At 39.8% G+C, this 20,648-nt stretch overlaps 2 protein-coding genes across 3 annotated transcripts; both read left to right on the top strand.

The window, feature by feature from the left end:
• The first annotated feature begins 1,580 nt into the window (after positions 1–1,580).
• Positions 1,581–13,946, top strand: slc4a1b (solute carrier family 4 member 1b (Diego blood group)). Its single transcript, XM_080485485.1, has 18 exons — positions 1,581–1,782; positions 2,956–3,002; positions 4,538–4,712; positions 4,836–4,971; positions 5,420–5,492; positions 6,438–6,480; positions 6,624–6,808; positions 7,339–7,552; positions 7,639–7,842; positions 7,928–8,076; positions 8,152–8,346; positions 8,456–8,704; positions 8,812–8,901; positions 11,015–11,181; positions 11,346–11,587; positions 11,672–11,841; positions 12,699–12,872; positions 13,165–13,946. The coding sequence occupies exons 3-18, from the start codon at positions 4,556–4,558 to the stop codon at positions 13,243–13,245; spliced, it is 2,529 nt and encodes an 842-aa protein (XP_080341611.1). The 5' UTR covers positions 1,581–1,782; positions 2,956–3,002; positions 4,538–4,555; the 3' UTR covers positions 13,246–13,946.
• Positions 13,947–15,144: 1,198 nt separating this feature from the next.
• On the top strand, positions 15,145–19,997 carry LOC308123734 (nucleolar transcription factor 1-like). 2 transcript variants are annotated; one of them, XM_080486379.1, is made up of 12 exons: positions 15,145–15,405; positions 15,508–15,683; positions 16,429–16,506; positions 16,804–16,965; positions 17,052–17,116; positions 17,195–17,300; positions 17,447–17,478; positions 17,944–18,043; positions 18,217–18,282; positions 19,111–19,158; positions 19,394–19,462; positions 19,554–19,997. In XM_080486379.1, exons 1-12 carry the CDS (start codon positions 15,255–15,257, stop codon positions 19,605–19,607), a joined length of 1,107 nt encoding a protein of 368 aa, XP_080342505.1. In that variant the 5' UTR covers positions 15,145–15,254; the 3' UTR covers positions 19,608–19,997. The 2 variants fall into 2 exon arrangements, with proteins under 2 accessions (XP_080342505.1, XP_080342506.1); XM_080486380.1 differs by having other exon boundaries at positions 17,237–17,300.
• The last annotated feature ends 651 nt before the right edge of the window (positions 19,998–20,648 follow it).

Raw genomic sequence — 20,648 nt, forward strand, 5'->3', positions numbered from 1 at the left:
TGAAGAATCGATGCATGTAAGCACTCTTAGAATACTTCACATTTTACTCGTGTACAGGTATTTCTATGTCTCTGTTGCAACAGTTTTCCGAGACATGAGATGAAATAGTGCGGACAGGGAATGTCAGACATGTGAGGGACTGTTATGTGGTAAACAAGTTTTCGGTTTCTTTAATAACTTTTGACAGGTAAAACTGGATTTTCTTTTTTTACTGTACTATTAATTCACATAAGTCATAACTTAACTCAGGCCTGAACTTTACCTCAAAAACTGCTAAAAATAACAACACATTTTGTAGCTTGTGTATACACTGTAATATGTTGCCATGAATGTCATCTCTTACATAATTCCCTACGACGTGCCTCCAAGACGACGCGTCAGTCGTGTGTGACTGCATGCAGTGCGGAAATATGTCAAATCAGTAACAAGGGGCACCATGGAGGCCAATTCTGGACGTCCGTCATCCTGAATGACCTGAGCAAAGCAACAGTTCGGGATATGCAGTGTGTGTTCCTGGTAATTGTTAATTTTGTGGAGGTACAGCGAAGGATTCTGGGAAACACCGGCCCCTGACCTGTTTCGCTGGACTTGACAGTGGAAGCGCGTGAGCGCACGCACCTTCACTGTTTATATGATGGACTGTCAATCGAACTCCCGTCGATACAAAATGCTTCAGTGAAACGGAAACGCAGTGCAAACGAGCCTAAAGGAAGCTTGAGGAGTTGCGGGCTGTATTCCAGGGGGGGTGGACACACACCTGTTGTGTGTTAAACTGTACACGGTGGCTGCAGTGAAGCTGTGGACTGTTACTCTATGCTGTATATAGAGATATGTCATTTCATATTCTTCATTTCCCCTATTAATTTACCTGTGAGCTGCTTACCTTGCTTCTGTTTTGTGCATGTGTATATTTGACAAATCCTTTGCTGAAGTTTTTTGCTGACTTTCATCATCAATATGGCGCAAACCCCACAGTGTCTAAACTGTAATGTTTTGGCTTTTTCACTCTACCATATTATATCATTTTGTCTTCGCCGTGACTCGCTCCGTCTGTCAGATCTGCTGAGTTTGCCAGATTCACTTCAGTGAAAAGAAAGAAATGTTACTTCTTTGTTTCCAGTCTGGCAAACTGTAAGCTTGTTCAATCGTTCTCACTCTACGAGATCACCAGGTCTGTGTTTTTATTCCCAGACAGTAAATCATCTCCACATTAAAGGTAATCTCGTGCCAGCAGTTTTATTTCCACACTCGGCCCACAAGACGGATGACAGTGGATCTAAAAAAAAAAAATTGTCTCTTTTATGCCAAATCTCAGGCCCCAGTTTGAAAAGATGAACGTGAAGAACTGAGAGGAAACCTTGACCAAAGTTTGTTCCTCTTCCTCCGGGGATGATGAAGGTGAAATGGCAGGCTGGACATGAAATCCAAGCCGTTGTTGTCCTCTAAACACAGACATTAAAAGTGATAAGACGCCGGATGAATGACACCTCGCACACTGGTTTGGCTTCTGTACCAAGTCTCTATATTTACTGTCAATATTATGGGTGAGGCCACACAGAACACATTGCTCTGTTGGATGTGTGTCTCAAAGGGAATTAGAGTGTGCACGTCCACGTGTACGTGTGTGCATGGAAGCATTAGTTCCACCCACTGTCGGCCGGCATGCATCTAAACCTTCACACAGGGGGCAGCTTTAAAGAGGTGGTGTTTATAAAGTCACACTTTTTTTTTTTGTCATTCTGGGCTTGGTCACTTGTCACTGGCGTTGTCTGCTGGCAGGAGGTGAGTGTCACCTTTTTTCTTTTTTTTCTTCTTCTGAGATTCAGATTTGTGCATTCATACGAGTAAAACTTTAACTTTGTTGCAGGAGAAGTATGGGGACAAAGAAATTCTTAAAAACTCAGCGTTTTCTTTTATTGACTCGCTGTAAATTCTGCACAATCGTTGAGTCTTCCTCAATAGTGATGAAAACCTGTGAAGTAAATTTATTTCTTTATTTTTTTTACTATATTGTATAAATGACCTATATAGCCCAAATTATAATTTAACATGGACAGATTAAGATTAGAAAAGGATCATATTAAGCTGTGACATTTTTTGACATATGCAACAACTTAAAGTCAATTATAAAAAAGAAAGAAAAGTTTTTGCCTTTCAATATTTTCCAATATTAAATCATTCATATTATGAATATCACATGAATATTAGTATCTAAATACTTGCATGTAAAACCAAGTCACAAATAAACTAAGAATGTAATGTAATTTATGAATTATCACTCAAACATGTATATTCATGTTATGTTATATGCATGCGATCATGCATGCATTTTATGGTCTTTAATACCATTATTGCCTTTGCTATTTCCTTTATGAAAAGGTTAACAATGTACAGATTTGCATTTAATGATTCACATATGTCGCCCTACAGACCGTCTCGCGTATTCCTTACTATGCCCCCAACATTAACCATTACCACGAGTCTTTCTCAAGACTGACGTCAAACTATGTCTTCATACTCGACTGTAATCATTTACGTTACGGCGTCTTCATAAAGGAGCAGAGTCCTCGCCATCTACATCACTGTCAGCAGATTCATGTCCCCACGTTGTGATAAACACACACGCAGACACACACACACACACCACGCACACGCACACGCACGCCGAATCTGAATCTTCCACCCCTTTGCTCAGCTGTGTTGTGGAAATATATATTCTGTTATTACAGACAACTTCATCGTTTTGGTGCAATCTCAGATAAAATAGACTCTCGAGACTGAATTAAAAAAACAAAACAAAGAAATATTACTCAGGTCAACATAAAAATATAAGTTTTTTTTAATTATATTCCCCATATGAATTCTTCTGGTAAAGAAAGAAATGTCTGAAAAAGTCTTAACCTTTGTTTTTTTTTTATGTTTTTTTTTTTGTTTGTTTTCATGATGTCCATCCAGCTGCCTTTAACTTTAACAACAACGCAAACCCCAACGCAGAGTGTCAGGTGAGGGGGGCACACACACACACACACACACACACACACACACACACACACACACACACACACACACACACACACACACACACACACACACACACACACACTATATCCCCGCTTCAGACTCACGGCATGTATTGACAGTCCAAACACGACACAGGGTGACATGTCAGTCATGTTCCACCGGAAACAATCAGTGACCCAGAGGCTGGAGCCGGCGAGCCGTCGAGACAGGTGAACCAGCATGTTTACCTTACAGATATGAAGTGTCACCTTCCTACATTTGCATGATCCATGTCCACTCATGTGCCGCAGAGAACATTATGGCTTTGACAGGCACCACTGGCTGTAGTGGAAAACAACACCTATAATATCATCAGTGTTTTTTTAAGGTAGTGAAGCGTAGACAGTGATTGTTTGCTCTGAAGATGCCACCAAATGATTGTCTTTAATGTATTCTTTATATACAATTCTGCTCTCGTGCAAACCTTATAACTGGGAATAACAAGGTAAAAATCTGCATTAAATTTACAGTAATACACTTTTCGAACAATGCATCAAATTTGCTATGTTTTTAGGATAACAGGTTAAAAACCTATAGAAAATACTAAAGGGGATCCCATTTACTCATCGTAGTGAATATAAGATGTAATTTACATTACACAGTTCTTACTATATAACGTCCACAAAGCAGGTTTTTTTATTTGGAGTGTAAGCAACAGATTATAAATGCTGGAATTAAATTGAAGTTTAAAGTACTTTCTCAAATTTCAAATCCTAAAAAATGGAGAGGTGACATTTTCTGATATGATTTGTTTGTAGCAAATGACAAATATTCGCATTAATTAGTTTGCAATTTGAAGTACTTTGAGTCTTTTAAAGTCGGTTTCTTCACTCTTTATTGCTATGTGATGTAACACTGTAAATCATTACTGCGTAGGCCGAATCTCACTACTCAAACCCTTCAATTTGTATTTTTACAGTCAATAACTTCAGACATAATTCCTTCTTTATACTTACATTTGCTTTCACCACAAACGTCCATAATATAGCTTTCATACACTTTATTGTTTGACTTACAACTGTTTGAATGTAGATATTTTAAACTGGTCTATTTAATTGAATGTCTACTAATCGCAATGCAATAAAAAAGTACCCAACACTCTTAGAAGTACTTTGTACTTTGTGTTTTTCAACCACTGTGTCTACAATTTAATTGAATTTAAATAACAGTAGTTGCACTTGAGTACACATCTTTAGTACTTGCTCTACCTCCGGGCTTTATATTTCTATGTTGCATGTACAAATATCTCATCAGAACAGAACTGGAGTCCGGAACATAAGTATTCCAAAACTACTCTATTGATTTTACTTCATTTTATGACTAACAGTGATGTAGACTGACCTCTAGGGACTGGCCACACGCTTCCAGACTTTCCTAAACTTCAACCAGTCGTCCCCTTCGGGTTCTCACTCACCGTCAAACAAACACAAGGAAGGCCTGAGTCCCTCACTCAGCTTGTGTTCCCTCGCCGTGTTAGAGGTCGCTGGAGGAGCTCATGAAGGACCAGAAGCAGCAGGCCTACTGGCAGGAGACGGGCCGATGGGCGGGCTACGAGGAGAGTTTCGACCCCCAGGCAGGAGTATGGGCTTCCTCGCAGATCTCCTACCTCACCTTCAAGAGCCTCATCCAGCTCCGGCGCACCATGAACACTGGTCAGTGAGGAATCACTGTGAGGACGGTGCAGTTCTTTTGTATTTATATGACATCACGTTCACCAATGAAGAGATGATCTCAATTAATGCAGCACACTGCTGATTTTTTTCCCTTTCATCAAGGTGTAACGATTTTTAACTGTGAGGAGACGACCCTGGCCACCATCGCCGAAAAGTTGGTGACCGAGATGGTAAATAAGAAAGAGATCAGGCCGGGAGATCGGGAAGAAGTGCTGAAATCTCTGCTGCAAGACCGCAGGTATCCGTCCTGGCCTCCCCTCAGACACTGATGATTTACATTTAGGTCAGCTGAGGCTATTATCCAAAGCTCTTCCTGGGAGGGGACGTCTTCACTAGTTCATTCAGACAAAGTTAAACTCAACACATGGCTGTTGCAGGGGGGTAAACCTGCAATTATGTAATATCATCTTTCACCACACAGCGTGCTTCAGTCTTTCAGGCTTCTGACATTACCTAACTAAATTCTACACTCTTTTCTCTTTTTTGTTCAGTGAACTAAATTTTTTCTTTTCTTTTCTTTCCTTTTTTTTATTTTTTTTATTTGACTTGGCTGATGTTTTATTTAGTTGTCTTTTTAGTAAATGGAAAAAGACCATACATGGCTTTATGTGATTATATTTTCACTAACATCTTAAATGTAACATCTAATCCATGATTCTCTGCACTGATCTGTTCTCGTTCTCCAGCCAACCGTCTGACCCAGAGAGCCAAGCCCTGACTGAAAGGATGGACCTGCAGAAGATTTCAGTCAGAGAAAGGGTGAGTTCCTCCACAAAATCTTATCGCCGGTTGAAATGTTGTTGAGAAAATCAAATCAAACATCGTGAGAATTAACAGGGTCCATTTTATAAGGTACAAATGAAGCTGGCGGAAAAGGTTTTGTTTTCATGTGTGTGTATTTATTTATTTGTATGTATATATGCATTTGACCAACTTTTCGTAAAAACTACTCACCCGAATTGCCTGAAATTTTCAGGGATGAAAAAAAAAAAAAAAAGGGCCCTTTCATCTCCTTTCATCTCATCACACTAAACTTCCTAGTAATAACAGCACTAATACACCTCCCAGAAAGCCTTGCAGCCTCTAAGTAACCTGGTAGCCATAGTTACAAGTCACGTTTCACTACCTGACCTACCTAGTTAGCATCGATATGAGCTAACAGCTATCATGCCAGCGATGCTAACTTGGTTCCGCAAACAAATGGGGCGTTGCCGAAGGTCTGCCCTCTACCCAAATTTTTCCCATACAAAGTGGATGAGAGAGGTACCTCATGGAGCAGATCAGTGTATTTTAAAGCGTACTACAGTAGATTTCTCACAGTGACGTAGCTATCTGAGCTACCGAGTTAGCATTGATATGAGCTAATGGCGATCATGCAAACTAATTGGCGAAGGTATGTGCGCTCTACTGAGAGCCCGTTTTAGTTTTAGTTGACACTTTTCGGTGTTCAGTTATCATGAGTCTCTTAGTTTAGGGGCGTAATATATAATTCACATTTGGAATCAGCTTGCAGACAAAAAAAACTACGAATAGAAACATTTACACTCATATCGTTCCAAGATTTGTCGATGCATTTTGAAATCATCCAAAACTGTAATTTTCAGTGAGCAGTAGAATAGCTCCACCAAAATTCTTAAGTCATAGGGATAATAATGTTTACCCACTCAGTCTGCTCTTTCTCTCTCTCGTTCTGTCTTTCTGTAGAAGGATGAAACCGACCGTGTCGAGGCCTGCATGGTGCTTGTAGGTGAGACAGTTTTGTCTTTTTTTTTTTCTCCTGGAAGCTCCACTAGGGCCTTCTATTATGTGTCTAGACGCACATATTGCACATTTTAAGCCTGAGTATTTGTGCATCCATTTGTGAACTCTTTCCGGTTGTCTTTGGACCAGGAGCCCTGGACTCTCTGGAAAGACCCACAGTTGCTTTTGTGCGTCTGAAGGAAGCAGCAGCTCTCGACTCGGCCTTGGAGGCCCCGGTGCCTGTGCGCTTTGTATTTGTTCTGATTGGCCCCAGCAAGGCTGACATGGACTACCACGAAACGGGCCGCGCAATGGCAGCTCTGATGGCTGATAAAGTGAGTTATCTGAAACCGATCTGAAATGAGTGTTGGTACTTGCCTGATTTACTAAGAGTCATTAATATTTATTGTCAACGTATTTTCTTTAGAGACCAGAAAGATCAATGGCATTTTGGGCTGCAGCACAATCCATGTTATTAATCCATGTTGAACTTTGAACAAAGAAGAACTTTATACAGCTTAACAAGCACACACACGAAAGAAGTAATAGAGATTTAAAACATGGCTATATGATTTATTACAAACTTCTCTTGAGGTGAAAAACACTCAAAGTGGCTTCTTATTGGTAGTAAACTGCTTGTTAACAAGTTTATCTCAGCTTAACAGTCAATGTGTTACCAAACTGTTTCCATTTCCCAATAATAGTGCATGAAAGAAGAATAATGCAGGTCACAACTGAGTCTAAATGCAATGTGTGATTTCAACTCTATGATAAAAGAAAATATAACAAAACAACATTGCTTTATAAGTGATATTTCCAGCAATATCTTTAATCCTCACATCCAGCTCCCTTCTCTCCGTACCAGGTCTTTAATCAGGCAGCAATTAAGGCGAAGACCCCCCGGGACCTGACGGACGCTGTGGGTGACTTCATGGACTGCAGCATTGTTATTCCGCCCACTGAGATCCAGGACGAAGCCATGCTCGGCTCCATCATCAGCTTTCAGAAGAAGTTACTGCAGGACAGACTTCAGTCCTCTGACAGCACCACAGTTCACATGGAATCCAAAACTCACAGAGGTGAGGGGCCTCAACGAACAAACAATAGATTCAATATAGTTTTCCTTGAAAGGATTTATTCAGCACCCATTTATATTTCCCCACAGTCTCCATCTCCTCTGGACCTCCCCCCGAGGATCCCCTCTCTCGTACCGGTCGACCGTTTGGTGGCATGATTCGAGACGTGAAGAAGCGCTTCCGGTACTACAAGAGCGACATCACGGATGCCCTCAATGCCCAGGCCCTCGCCGCCATCATCTTCATTTACTTTGCTGCTCTGTCTCCGGCCATCACCTTCGGAGGACTGCTGGGTGTGTACGGGTGCCCGCACACTTACAACGCTCAATACTTGTGTTACGTGTCCCTATAATTCCCTTTCAATCTTTGCCACTGCAGCTGATAAGGTTGAGGACATGATGGGCGTTCCCGAGCTCCTCATCTCTACCAGCATTCAGGGGATCATCTTCTGTTTCGTGGCTGCTCAGCCCGTGCTGGTCATTGGCTTCTCTGGTCCCCTCTTAGTGTTTGAGGAAGCCTTTTATGCTGTGAGTATTCCAAATAGCCACAGCCAAGACATGATTCATTTTTACACTCATCTCGTCCATATTTCCCTCGTTCAGTTCTGCAAGTCCCAGGACATTGAGTACATTGTTGGGAGAGTGTGGGTCGGAGTGTGGCTGGTCATCATCGTCGTGGTCATCGTGGCCTTCGAGGGCAGTTTCCTCGTGCGCTTCATTTCACGTTTCACCCAGGAGATCTTCTCCATCCTCATCTCCCTCATCTTCATCTATGAAACCTTCGCCAAGCTGGGGAGGGTAAATCATCTTCATCCATTTCACACACGTTCACATTAAAACTGAGGTATTTCATCTCGGGTGCTGACAGTGCTGCGTGACCTTCGATCACGCTCTTCTAACTTCTCAGATCTTCAAGGCCCATCCGCTGATCCTCAATTACGATCACCTCAATGACACTATAGAAAATCCCTGGCACCCGAGGGTGGAGGCGAGTGTCATCTACGACAACGCCACGGGAAACAGGACAATAACCATCACCACCATGGAGCCGCCTTACCCAAACACAGCCCTGCTCTCCATGTGCCTCATGCTCGGCTGCTTCTTCATCGCATTCTTCCTGCGTCAGTTCAAGAACGGGACATTTCTTCCTGGAAAGGTGAGCTGGCCTTGTTGTACTCGAGTGATTCAGGCCTTTTACATAATAAACTGAATTAATAATGACTTTTGACTGCGGGCTCGTCGTATTTTCTTTTTCCTCACCAGATCAGGCGGTTGATTGGTGACTTCGGTGTGCCAATCGCCATCTTCCTCATGGTTATTGCAGACTACAGCATCAATGATACATACACTCAGGTTTGCCAGTGATTTCAATCTCCATTACCACAGCAAAGTGGATTTAGAAAGTGGCTTTTGTTGCGCATCCTTTTCCATATGTTTTCCATCATTCGACACTGAAGTCAAAAATTTTACTTTTAGAAAATTGCTTCAATAATACAATGTTTTTAAAATTTTCCTCTCTCCATATGCCCAAACAAGGAAAATGAAACTTTTAATAAAATACTGAGGACTGCACATGTGCATTTCAGTTACACCAACAACAACAATGGAAGACTTCATTGTGCTGTTTGTGTTTGTCACTCTTTTCTATTTAACAGCACTTTTCCAAGACATTTATATTTAAATGTATTACAGGTGTGAAAACAACGGTGTTTTCTGCATATCTTGTGTTTCAGTTTTTACAGCACTTGTTTTCAAACCACTGTCACCGGAAGGTAAAAGTATTCTGAAACGATAAAGCAAAAAAACTATGAGTTTTATGTCGATCATGCAAACAAGCCCTGAATGTACTTCGTATTTATGGGAGATGTAAAGAATTTTACATATGCACGTTTAAAATTCCAATCAAATGAGTGAAGAAATAAGTCATATAAATAAGCGCAATGAGCTCATCAACTGCTTGCTGTCTGTGAAGACGGACGACCAAAACCCATCGCTCAGCAAAAACTCAAAGTGATGTTTATTCAGGACAAGAAGTAAACACACTGACAAAACTAGATGGTTCAAAACTCTTGGAAACTCTCCAATGCTTCCCGGATTAAAAACACAGGAAAAACTATGGGGATCAAAACTACAGGATTTCAAATGAGAGGCAAAAAGGCAGATTTCTTTTTTAAGTGGTTATCCCACATGATTTCTACCGGTGGTTTTCCAAAATGGCGGGAGTCCTCAGCAAAAGCGAAAAAAGGAAAAGTATTCTTTGATCACTATTAATGTTGGATGAATTACAGGCTAGTCAAACCCGCGAAGAGGTATCAGTTCATCAGGCCTGGAAATGGCTGAAAAGTTAGTTTTTCCAATTGGCCATTGAACTATGAATCTGTCTGGAGCAGATCAATACATTGACTATCCCGGAAAACTTCTAATATCTAATTATTTTTTGATATGGCCAAGTTTGCGATGGACCTGGTCCAGGACCCCAAAAAGAATCTGTCCTGATCCGCTCTGTTTGTGTCATGCTTAACAAAGATACAGTAACAGACCAAGTGTGTAAACGCACACACACCAGGAGGAAACGCTTGACAAGACGCAGGTGAAATACTGAAGTAGAAATCAGACAGTGAGCGCACAAGGGCCGCGGCAGACAAGCGGTTCAGGGAGTGTAAGTACACATGAAAAACACACAAGACATGCAGCATGAAAGCAGCCATGAACTGGAACAAGGACCTTGAAATTATTCCGTAAAACGAGGAACCAAAATCACGAATATTGAACCGTACAGCAAAAACTTCACATGAACCAAGAACATGGGAAACACAGCCAGAACTGTAAGTCATAATAAATGTAAAACCGGAGAAAATAAACAGAGGAGACCAAGAAGGGATGACATATTAGGGAAGGACTTTCTTTTTACAATTAAGTTGAAATGACAATATTTCACCTCCTTAAAAATGCTGCAACTTTAGGAATAATACATGGAGTTTTCTTAATTTTATAAAATGTGTTAGGTTTGGGGAACTGGCTAAATTGAACATTTGTTTTAATGGTAAAACCAATCAATTGTTAATGAATTAATGCTTGACTATTTTTGAAAGTCTCTTTTTATGATAAACATTTTTTGTACCTCGCGACATTGTGAACATTGGGTCAGGCCATTCGTACCTGTATTATTTATGCATATTATTAATATATTTTGTAACAAGGGCCTGGTAGAAACAAAACCCCCTTTAAAATAAAAAAATAAAAAAACTTTATTTTTATGTTAGAAGATACCCTGATAACTACATTTTGAAAATCTTGTGAAATTGTTTTTCAAAGTAATCATATGCCTTTAGAAATGCAGGTCAAATTATGTGTGTTTGGTATTTTTAAATTCACCAGATAAATACTGTACAACTCGCTTAAAAAAAATTCTACACCTTTAAAGTCTATAAACAAAGTAAAACAAAATTGTGTCTTGCCTTTACAGAAACTGGTCGTTCCCAAAGGTCTGATGGTGTCCAACCCGGCCAAAAGAGGCTGGCTCATTAACCCGTTTGGAGAGCACAAGACTTTCCCCGTGTGGGTGATGTTCGCCTGCTGCGTTCCAGCCTTGCTCGTCTTCATTCTCATCTTCCTGGAGTCTCAGATCACAACGTGAGTCACCAGATGTCGTGCGCCACGACTCACCCGCTGGTATACGGCTCAATCAGAGTATTCTGTGGTTTTAAATGGTGGCTCGGTTTCTACTCGCGCTTTTTTCCCTCGACCATTCGAGTCAAGACGTACCATTCAAATTCATGCCTCCTCTCTCTGACCAGTCTCATCGTGAGTAAACCCGAGAGGAAGATGGTGAAAGGCTCCGGGTTCCACTACGACCTGCTGGTGCTCGTCGGCATGGGAGGGCTCGGTGCGATATTTGGCGTGCCGTGGCTCAGCGCCGCCACAGTCCGGTCCGTCACGCACGCCAACGCCCTCACCGTCATGAGCAAAGGGCCAAAACCTGTCATCGAGAAAGTGATAGAGCAACGGGTCAGTGGCATTGTGGTGGCCTTGCTTGTTGGTAGGTACAGTTCAATGCTACAACTGCTTTTGCACGCCACTTAAGTCATTTGGATTTTAATCATTTGTCTGTGTGTCTCTGAAGGTCTGTCAATTCTAATGGAGCCGATCCTCAAGATGATTCCCATGTCAGCTTTGTTTGGGATCTTTCTTTACATGGGAGTCACGTCTTTAAATGGGATCCAGCTGTGGGATCGTATGCTGCTTCTTCTCATCCCTAAGAAATACCACCCAGATGAACCCTATGCTACCAGAGTAAGAATGTCAGGTTGTCAAGACATCATGGGCAGATGAATTGTAAAACAAAGGCTTTAAAAGCATTTATTTAATTTTAAAGGGGTCATATAATGCTAAAATCACTTTCTAATAGTTTTCCAAAAGTAATAATCGTCCCCATACCTGGAATAACACCCCACAAGTGAAGACAGTCTGTCCTCTCTCTCCCTGGCTTGTTTCAGGTTTTAAAAAGTGTGTCACTCCAACCAGCCAATCAGAAATCAAACCCTATATAGTGTCATCGGGGGTTTAGCCAATCCCAATCAAGGTAGGCCCTCCCTTTGACTCCTCCCACAATTAGGCAGCGTTGCTCTGGCACATGGGACCACGAGAGGAAGTAATTCCTCCTTTTCCCAAGATGGGCATGTGTGGGCGGAGCCAGTCCAGCTCACACAGACACAGCAGATTCTGAATGCAGCTCCTATGATCCAATATTCAAATGGAGGAAAATCAAGGAAAAGCTGGATTTGGGGCAATAAACTTTGAATACAATGTTTTTGGACCAACGAGAGGATGTGAAAGTGTTGAAAAGCTGAATAATATGACCCCTTTGACATGTAACTGTGAGTTACATGAAAACATCACAGCACATCTCTTGATTACATACTTAAGTCTTATCTAAGTTCAATGCATCAGATGGATTCATTTCATTCTTTTTCAGATAGTATCTTGCTTTTGTCAGTATGAAAGAATTCAAGAGCCTGTTTGAATCTATCATATTATTTAATGATCTTCCTCATACATTGTCAAAGCCATTCTCGCAAGACCAAGCATGTGGTCTTTGTGGTATCGAAACTGATTATTTATGACCATATGTCTTGTAATCTCTGATGCAGGTGAGTACAGGACGGATGCACTTGTTCACGGCCATCCAAATAGTGTGCCTCGCAGTTTTGTGGATCGTGAAGTCCAGTCCAGTGTCCCTCGCACTTCCCTTCATTCTCATCCTCACCATCCCGCTGCGCATGTTCATGACCGGGCGTCTCTTCACGGAAGTGGAAATGAAATGTGTAAGCAACTATTTTTAATTTTTTTATTTCAACAAGTCTCCAGAAATGTCTGCAGCAAGTAGTGATTGGCGTTGTTGGGTTGTGGCGATCTTTTCTGTGAGGAGTTTGAAAATTCTCCATCTGCATGAGGGTTAATAAAGTGAAGCCATACCCCATCTACAAGGTGCTTCAAGGATATTTCAGCTTCCACAATGCATTATTGATATTGTACTCCTAGAAAATGTGTATAATAACGTATTTTCTCCTCTTGTGTCTGATGCCTCCTGTCTTTCTGTGTCTCGCTGCGCTCTAGTTGGACGCTGATGATGCCAAAGTAACATTTGAGGAGGAGCCCGGACAGGACGTATACTGTGAATCTCAGATGCCATTGTAGACGTCTCCCATCACAGCTTTTCTATATTTATTTATATGTGGCTAAGATCATTGTTTCATTTACCTAAAAGGAGAAACATGTTTTCAGAGGGTTTTTGTTTTCCATAACCATTGCAGATACAGATTATATCTATTCCATGTCATTAAAGATTATATCAATATACTGTTAAAAGCTGCCTCAGTGGAACAATCCTGAATAACCTTCAGCTGTCGCTCAGGTATATCAGATTATAAAAGATGGAAACATTCTTATGGATACATATTTACTAAGATGCTTTGTAATGGAAGTTTTTAAAAGAACCAAACATACATGAAATTAAAGAATCTCATGGCAACCAAATGGAAAGCTTTAATGATGATTGTTGAGAAGACCGTTGATAAAATCCAGAGTTGTATTTTTTTCCAAGCAGTCACACACTGAATGTAACGTGCATTACAACATTTTTCTTGAGCTACTGTTGTTATTACCGTCTCCACGTTTGCAAATGGCAAACTCTAAATCATGTAATGTATCATTATTGGGTACAAATGATCGGACTGGAAACACTGGGGAACAAATGAAGGATACCGTGTTGTGACTATATGAAGAAAAATAAAATGTAAACCCTTTTGAGAGTGAGTTTTTAAGAGGATATTTTTTGTGTTGTTTCTGTCTTCTTGTCATCTCTAAAATATTAAATCTACCACCCAAATCAAATATTACTTCAGTTTCATTCATCATTTAGTGATGTTTACTTTCATTCATTTTCATCCGCTTATCCGTTTCCGGGTCGCGGGGGTGACAGTCTGAGCACTGTCACCCAGATCACAATGCACCATTTAAGAACCTTCCTGCAGGTGGTGAGCCCACGGGAAGGTGGCGCCCAGCGTGGGACACGAACCCACTACCCTGAGATTGTGAGTCTCATGCTCTACCAACTGAGCTAGCCAGGGGTATTGATGATTACTTATCACGAGAAAAATATTTGTTTTTAAACCTGGCGTTTATACTTTTTATAACTATTTGTAATTATCAGTATAGTTTACTTTTATACAAATATAGAAATACTGAAAAGGCTAAATTTGTGTGAGAGCCACAACTGACAATTTTTATTTACTTTTATTTGTTTAACCTTCATTTAAAAAGGTTTGTCATTATGAACACATTATTATTTATCTGGCAAAGGCAAAGAACTTTGAATGAGGTTTAAGGGGCAGAAATGGGATACAAAATTAAAATTAATAACAGATTATATGCAATACATCCATCCATCTTCTATACCGTGTAATACTGTGCAGGGTAACGAGGCTCTGGAGCCGAACCCAGTTAACTCCAGTACACCCTGGACAGATCACCAGCTCATCACAGGGCAAAGAGACGCACAACTACACAGGCTCACAACGCCAATTAACCTAACTTTTCTTTTAAAATAAAGATTTTATTCTTTTAATATACAGTTCAGTGCAAAGCTTGAACTCAAAGCCAAAGGTTCAATCTTTTTTTCCAGAAATGAAAGAATAAAAATCAACATGTGATGGTCTGTAGAAAGAAATGAAAACTGTGCCTGAAGTTAAGTTAGGAGTATAGGAATAATAAGGTGTATCAATAAAAAATATGAATGTCATTCTGTTCCAATAAAATTTTCATTTATTTATTTATTTATTTATTTATTTATTTATTTATTGTGTTTGTGGTGAATAAATCACTTTTAACTGCATATATTGCTTTAAAAAAAACTTACTCCTCCGCTGCGGTAGATGGCGCTAACACTGATAGCATTAACGTTGGTCTGTCAAAATATCCAACCGATCTGTTGATTGGAGGGAAGAAAAAGGAAGACGCTGATTGGCTGCTTTCTTACTACTGTCGTGACGCATATTTTCCTCTCCTTCTCATTGGCTGTTCCGGTACTATCTGCCCGCCCACCGCGTCTGTGGCGCACGCTTGTCCGTTTCAGCTCCACCTTCTACTTTATTTAGCAAAATTCAACCAGAACTTCACTTTGTAAATACACAGTCGTGGAACTATCGATGCCCAGATCGAGAGGTTCGGTATCTGATGGCTGTCTCGTGCAGTTATTTGACTTCGGTTCACTTCCTGATTCGCCACTAAAGTCACCTGAAGGAAACCTATTACTCTCAGGAAAACACAGTATGGGAGAAGTGGAGACTGGAGACTCTGGTAGGCATCTTTGTGGGAAAAAAAACCCCCAAAACAAAACGTGGAGCCTCGTTAATATCTGTTGAAGTCATTCATGTGACTCTTTCCCTCGTGTTCCTGCAGGATGGACCCGGGAAAACCTCCACAAGCTTTTTACTGCCATGAAGAGTAACATCCCTGAACGTGAGCGAAGAGTCAAGTATGACAGAAGCCTTAAAACTCTCGACTGGAACAAAGTGGCTTTCCCCCCTTTTTCTCCCGAGGCATGCCAGCAGAAGTGGAGTGGGATTTTACACAAGGTGATTTCCTTATGAATATCCCTTTTTTTCTTTTCTTGTTATTTCTTTGTTTTCCTCTTGAATCCTGGCACTCCTGAATACTGTAAATATTCACATTTCAATGTGTATTTTCCCCCACATGGGTCTCCTGCACGTCCATGTGTATATATAATCTATATTTATCTAATTATCTACCTATATATGCATAGTTTATTCTCTTGTGTGCCTCAATCCTAAGTATCATTCTTTAATTGCACTGTGTAACAGGTGTTACATGTGGAATTCATAAATTCTTCCTCCTCACAGGAATCACCTGCATGTTCTCCCTCACTATCTACACATTTTTTGTCCCATCCATTTCACCCATTCGTTTGTTTGTTTGCTTGTATATAGCTTTTTGAAAGCACAATTTGTCATTGCATATTCTCGTTGTCCACATGTGCATTGATCAAAGATGAGTTGAAACGAGAAAATTCCAAATAATCAGTGGACCTGTGATCAAACAAACAGTTTTCCCTTCATTTCTGAGGGTGTGACTAGTTATTTAGTTACTACAGAGTATTTCCGTTAGTTTACAAAGTCCTTAAAGGTGACATGTTGGTACATTTGCGTGTATTTTGGTCCCCTGTGACTAAGGATATTAATTGATTTGATGTGTTACTAAGGTAACATTTAATTCTCCACATATAGATAGCAACGCTTAATACTAACAGAACTGCTGACATACATATATATTTAAGAATGTGACGTCCTTATTTTTGATCAGATGCGCAAGATCAGGTCCCTCACAGAGCTCCTTGATGAAGCTGAAGACGTCATCTCGAAACCTCTGAAAAAACGTGAGGTGAGTGAATTAACTTGTCCAAAGATTCATGTTGTCATTAATACAGAATTGCTGATCATTTTAAATGTGAGTCTAGTTTTTTTTTTCCTCACCTTTTATTTGTTTCAGACATGCACTGGCCTCCACAGTTCACATCATTGCTCTTTGTACTTAATTTAATTTGCATGTTTGCAGATTTATTTGTTTTTTAGTCCCCTTTTAAGGTGATTTGAGTTCCCAGTCAGTGTCTGAAATATGCGTACATATTTATGAATTGAGTTCATTTGTGAATTTCTCCTTGGTAATCCTTTCCTGCAGCTGAGGCTCCACCCACAAGCCCCAAAGAAACCCAGACCTCCGAGTAGCATGTATTTTGAGGAGAACCATGCAAACCTTCGTAAGCAGCACCCAAAGCTGAAACCCACAATGCTGTTCAAATTTGCACTCAAGCAGTACAAGAATCTGCCAAAACAAGAGAAGGTACCACCTCTGACAGGCCACGACTTAAACTTTGCTTGTTCTCTACCTCTGCAAAGCTTTGAAATGTTGTTTTTCTTCCCCCCCAGGCTTTCTACAAGGACAAATTCAACTGTGCAACTAAAGAATACAAGTTAAAGATGGATCAGTTTAGGTAGCAGATTAATACACATACTATATGTACAAATATGTGATACAACTCGGGAAGATATGTTTACATTAAGCGGGATAGTTTGTTCTTTTTCCTTTTTTTTTTTTTTTTTAAATCCATCAGGAGGCATTATGTCGGCAAGCTGACAACTGATGAACAGACGACGGTCCCTGCAGCCATCGCAAATGTAAGCGATCAGCCGGTGCAGTTTTCATGTTTAGTTAGATTATTTTTTTTCCTTGTTTGATATTCTCTTTATTAACATTATGTTAATAGGCCACAGATTGGATTTCAGTCACATGTATTTATTGTGGCCTTTCTTATTGAAACCAGGATGAAGATGATCTGCCTCTCCAGCCACATTTGTAAGTTTCTCTCTCTCTCTCTCTCTCTCTCACACCACGCACTTAAAAACTCCGCTTTGTCTTAATCAGGTCTGCTGTTTGTGTCCGCATCATAGCGAGATGTGTAATTAATTGATGATGTTAATCTGAGATACTTTGAATATCTAAAAAACAAAATTACACATTTAGAGAACTTTACATGCAGAGTTTATACATTGCATTCGTGAATCACATATTACCATTAGTTCCATTGAATTTATAATTATGTAATGGTCATACGCAAGTACTTTTACTGTGAGAGTTTCTGTTCATTACAGCTGTATTTGAAAATATGAACAAATTGAGGATGTAATCAGTGAAAGTTTTAGAAAATGATGGAGACATTTGCACGTCGGGATATCATGAATAATGTTTATCATTACTACTATTGATTACTATAGTAAAAGATTTAGTTTCACCTTTCTTTATCTGTGTCCGAACCTTCAGAGTCGCAGGTGAAAACGACTTCCTTCATGACAAATTGGCTCAATGTCTGCAAAGTTTGAGCGGAACGGAAACTCAACAGGACACCGGACGATTGCAAGAGGTAACAACACAACATGTCGTCCACATTAGTTATTCATTCACTGCTTTACGCGACGCTCTGAGAACATGACATTGGGGAAAGTACAATGCAAAGCCGATCCGGGTTGAAAGCCGTTGCTTGATCATGTGACTGAAGATGTTGGACTTCCTGTGACTCTGTGTTTGTTTCTTCAGAGTTTTGATCAGGAGACGCAGACAATGACCTTCTATGAGAATGCCGGGGGATTACTGCAGGAGAAGGTTGGAGTGACTTTTTTTTACTCTAAATCTGTGTAAACTGATACGATGTACAAATCACTTATTTATTTAAAGTTGAGAAATCTTCACATATTTGAGTTGGAGCTGTCAAAATTAAAGCGTTAACATACATCATGATTAATCCCAATTTAAAAAAAACTTTTAATGCAGAGCAGAAATCCTTGAACCGATTCTGGCAACACATTTCGGGTAGTTTATCAAGAAACGTTGGAACAGAAAACCCAAGACGGAACAGTGAAGTATCACACAAACTCCGCAGGAAGGAGTTTTTCTTTTCACCGAAGCCCTTTCAGCTTAAAATCCCACAAGCAAACGGGGATTCTGCTGGCCGTTCTCAGCTGTGAATAAGAAGCAGTCAGCTCTTCTCTCGGTGTCAACAAGAGAGTTTGTCTTAGTAACTGGCTGAATAAAGTAGTAACGGGAACGAATTATTGTTGATGATATTTTTGAAAAGGTTTTTTTGTTAACATGAACTGTTAAAGGTGTCGAATAAACACGTTAAGTGCAGATATAGTCCCTTCTTTCTTGAGTCTGTTTGGTCATGCGAAATGAAACGTGATTAATATATAATAAAAATGACTTGTATTTAATCAAAATTGATCCTCAGCAGCACTGATTAATCTGATTACAGACTTTAATAATTTGACGGAATTAATTGGATATCGATTTGTGGCCGGAAATGTAAATACCTCTCTGATGAGAAAACCCTTTTACCGAGTTTAAACATAATCCTTACATAAGTATCTCAGATTTCCATCATCTCCTAGGTTTGTAAAGGGTTAATCCTGACTAAACACTTTTTTTTTGCAGAAGTTTCCATGTATTAAGACGGAACCAATTCATATGATGGCAGCATCGGTGAGTCAGCTGTCAATCACACACAACCATGATGTGTATATAAAGATATTCAAGTTTTGATTTACAAATACTAGATATATTTCTCTTTGAAAATGCACGCAAGGCTTTATTGCTGCAGTGTCTGAGAGAGTCACGTCTGGAAATATAAACATCCAGTTATTTAATTGAGAAAAGACTGTTGATGAGGCACTTTTATTTTAAGTTAATATGCCTTTTAATGTTTTTTTTCACGCAGGATACAGAAGATGAAGACCTCGAGGACACCAGCAGTGAAGATGAACCAAACTACATGAACTTCAACGAGGTCTGAAAGCTACAAACTGTGAAACATATTTGGTGTTTTGTCGTTTTGATCGGGTGAATTCTGATGCTTGATACAAACTGATGATCCACAGGAAGACGATGAAGAGGACGACGACGACGACGATGAGGATGTTAGTGCACTATGAGTAGATGGAAGCAGAAGATGTATTTATTTTTTATTTTTTTGGGAGGTCTGCAGACTTAAAGGTCACTAAACTTGTGTGAGGTGTCCAGGATCAGGAAGGGCCACGACTGCACAAGAACCCAGGTTCTGAAATGACTTCAATATTTTTTGGCATAAGCATTTGTTTTTTCTTTTGTGAAACCAAAAAAAAAAAGTGATGGTAAAATATAATGTCTTGTCATTGAGGCTAAATAAAGCTGCCTGATTCGCACTTTGAACCCAAGCTGTTTTACTGTGGGAGTAAAGTTTCTTTCATATTTATTGTGGACAAAAATCTTTCTCTACAGATCTCCAAGTGTTGCATTGCAATCCCAATGCAAACGCTGATCTGCCTCGCTTACATTTTCTTTTTTTAAAAACACGGTCACCAACATTACCATAAAGAGAAAACAAGAAATTATTAAGTTCTAAATCAGTTTTAAGTCGGAATGTTTCAGGAAGACTTTGGTTCATTAATCCAGAGATGTTTTTTTTGGTTTTTTGACTGTTTAATCTACTCCTGAATACTTTAATTGGAATTAAGATTGTTTCTCTTGGATTTCTATTTCTTTAAGTATAGCTGAGTTTTTCTTTTTGAAATCTGCCCAGACCTCTTTAAAACTGATTCTTCATACAAGACTATTAAAACTAGACTTGGAATGCTTGGTCTGATTAAATCCGAACCTGGATTTAGTTTTTATTTTATTTTCAGCAGTCCTTGACTCTTTGTACGTGACTTTAATCTGTGTAAACGACAACAGGGCTCTTTAACCCAGGTCGGGACTGTTTTTGAAATGCAACTGAATTCTTAGAACGACATGCTTGAAACAACAACGTTTAACTTAATGGTTAAATTTATCTTTTATTATTGCAGTTTGGGGGCTGATTTAAAAAATGTTGGTTTTTAGATTGTTTAAGTGTCTCCAGGTAAAGTTGTCGCCTACAATGGGTGTGTCATAAAAAATGGCCCAGCTCCAGAACTGGTCCCATGGAACGGCAGTACAAGGCAACTTGTTTATTTTTA

The sequence above is a fragment of the Lipophrys pholis genome (assembly GCF_963383615.2).
Source record: "Lipophrys pholis genome assembly, chromosome: 1".
Classification (NCBI taxonomy): Eukaryota; Metazoa; Chordata; class Actinopteri; order Blenniiformes; family Blenniidae; genus Lipophrys; species Lipophrys pholis.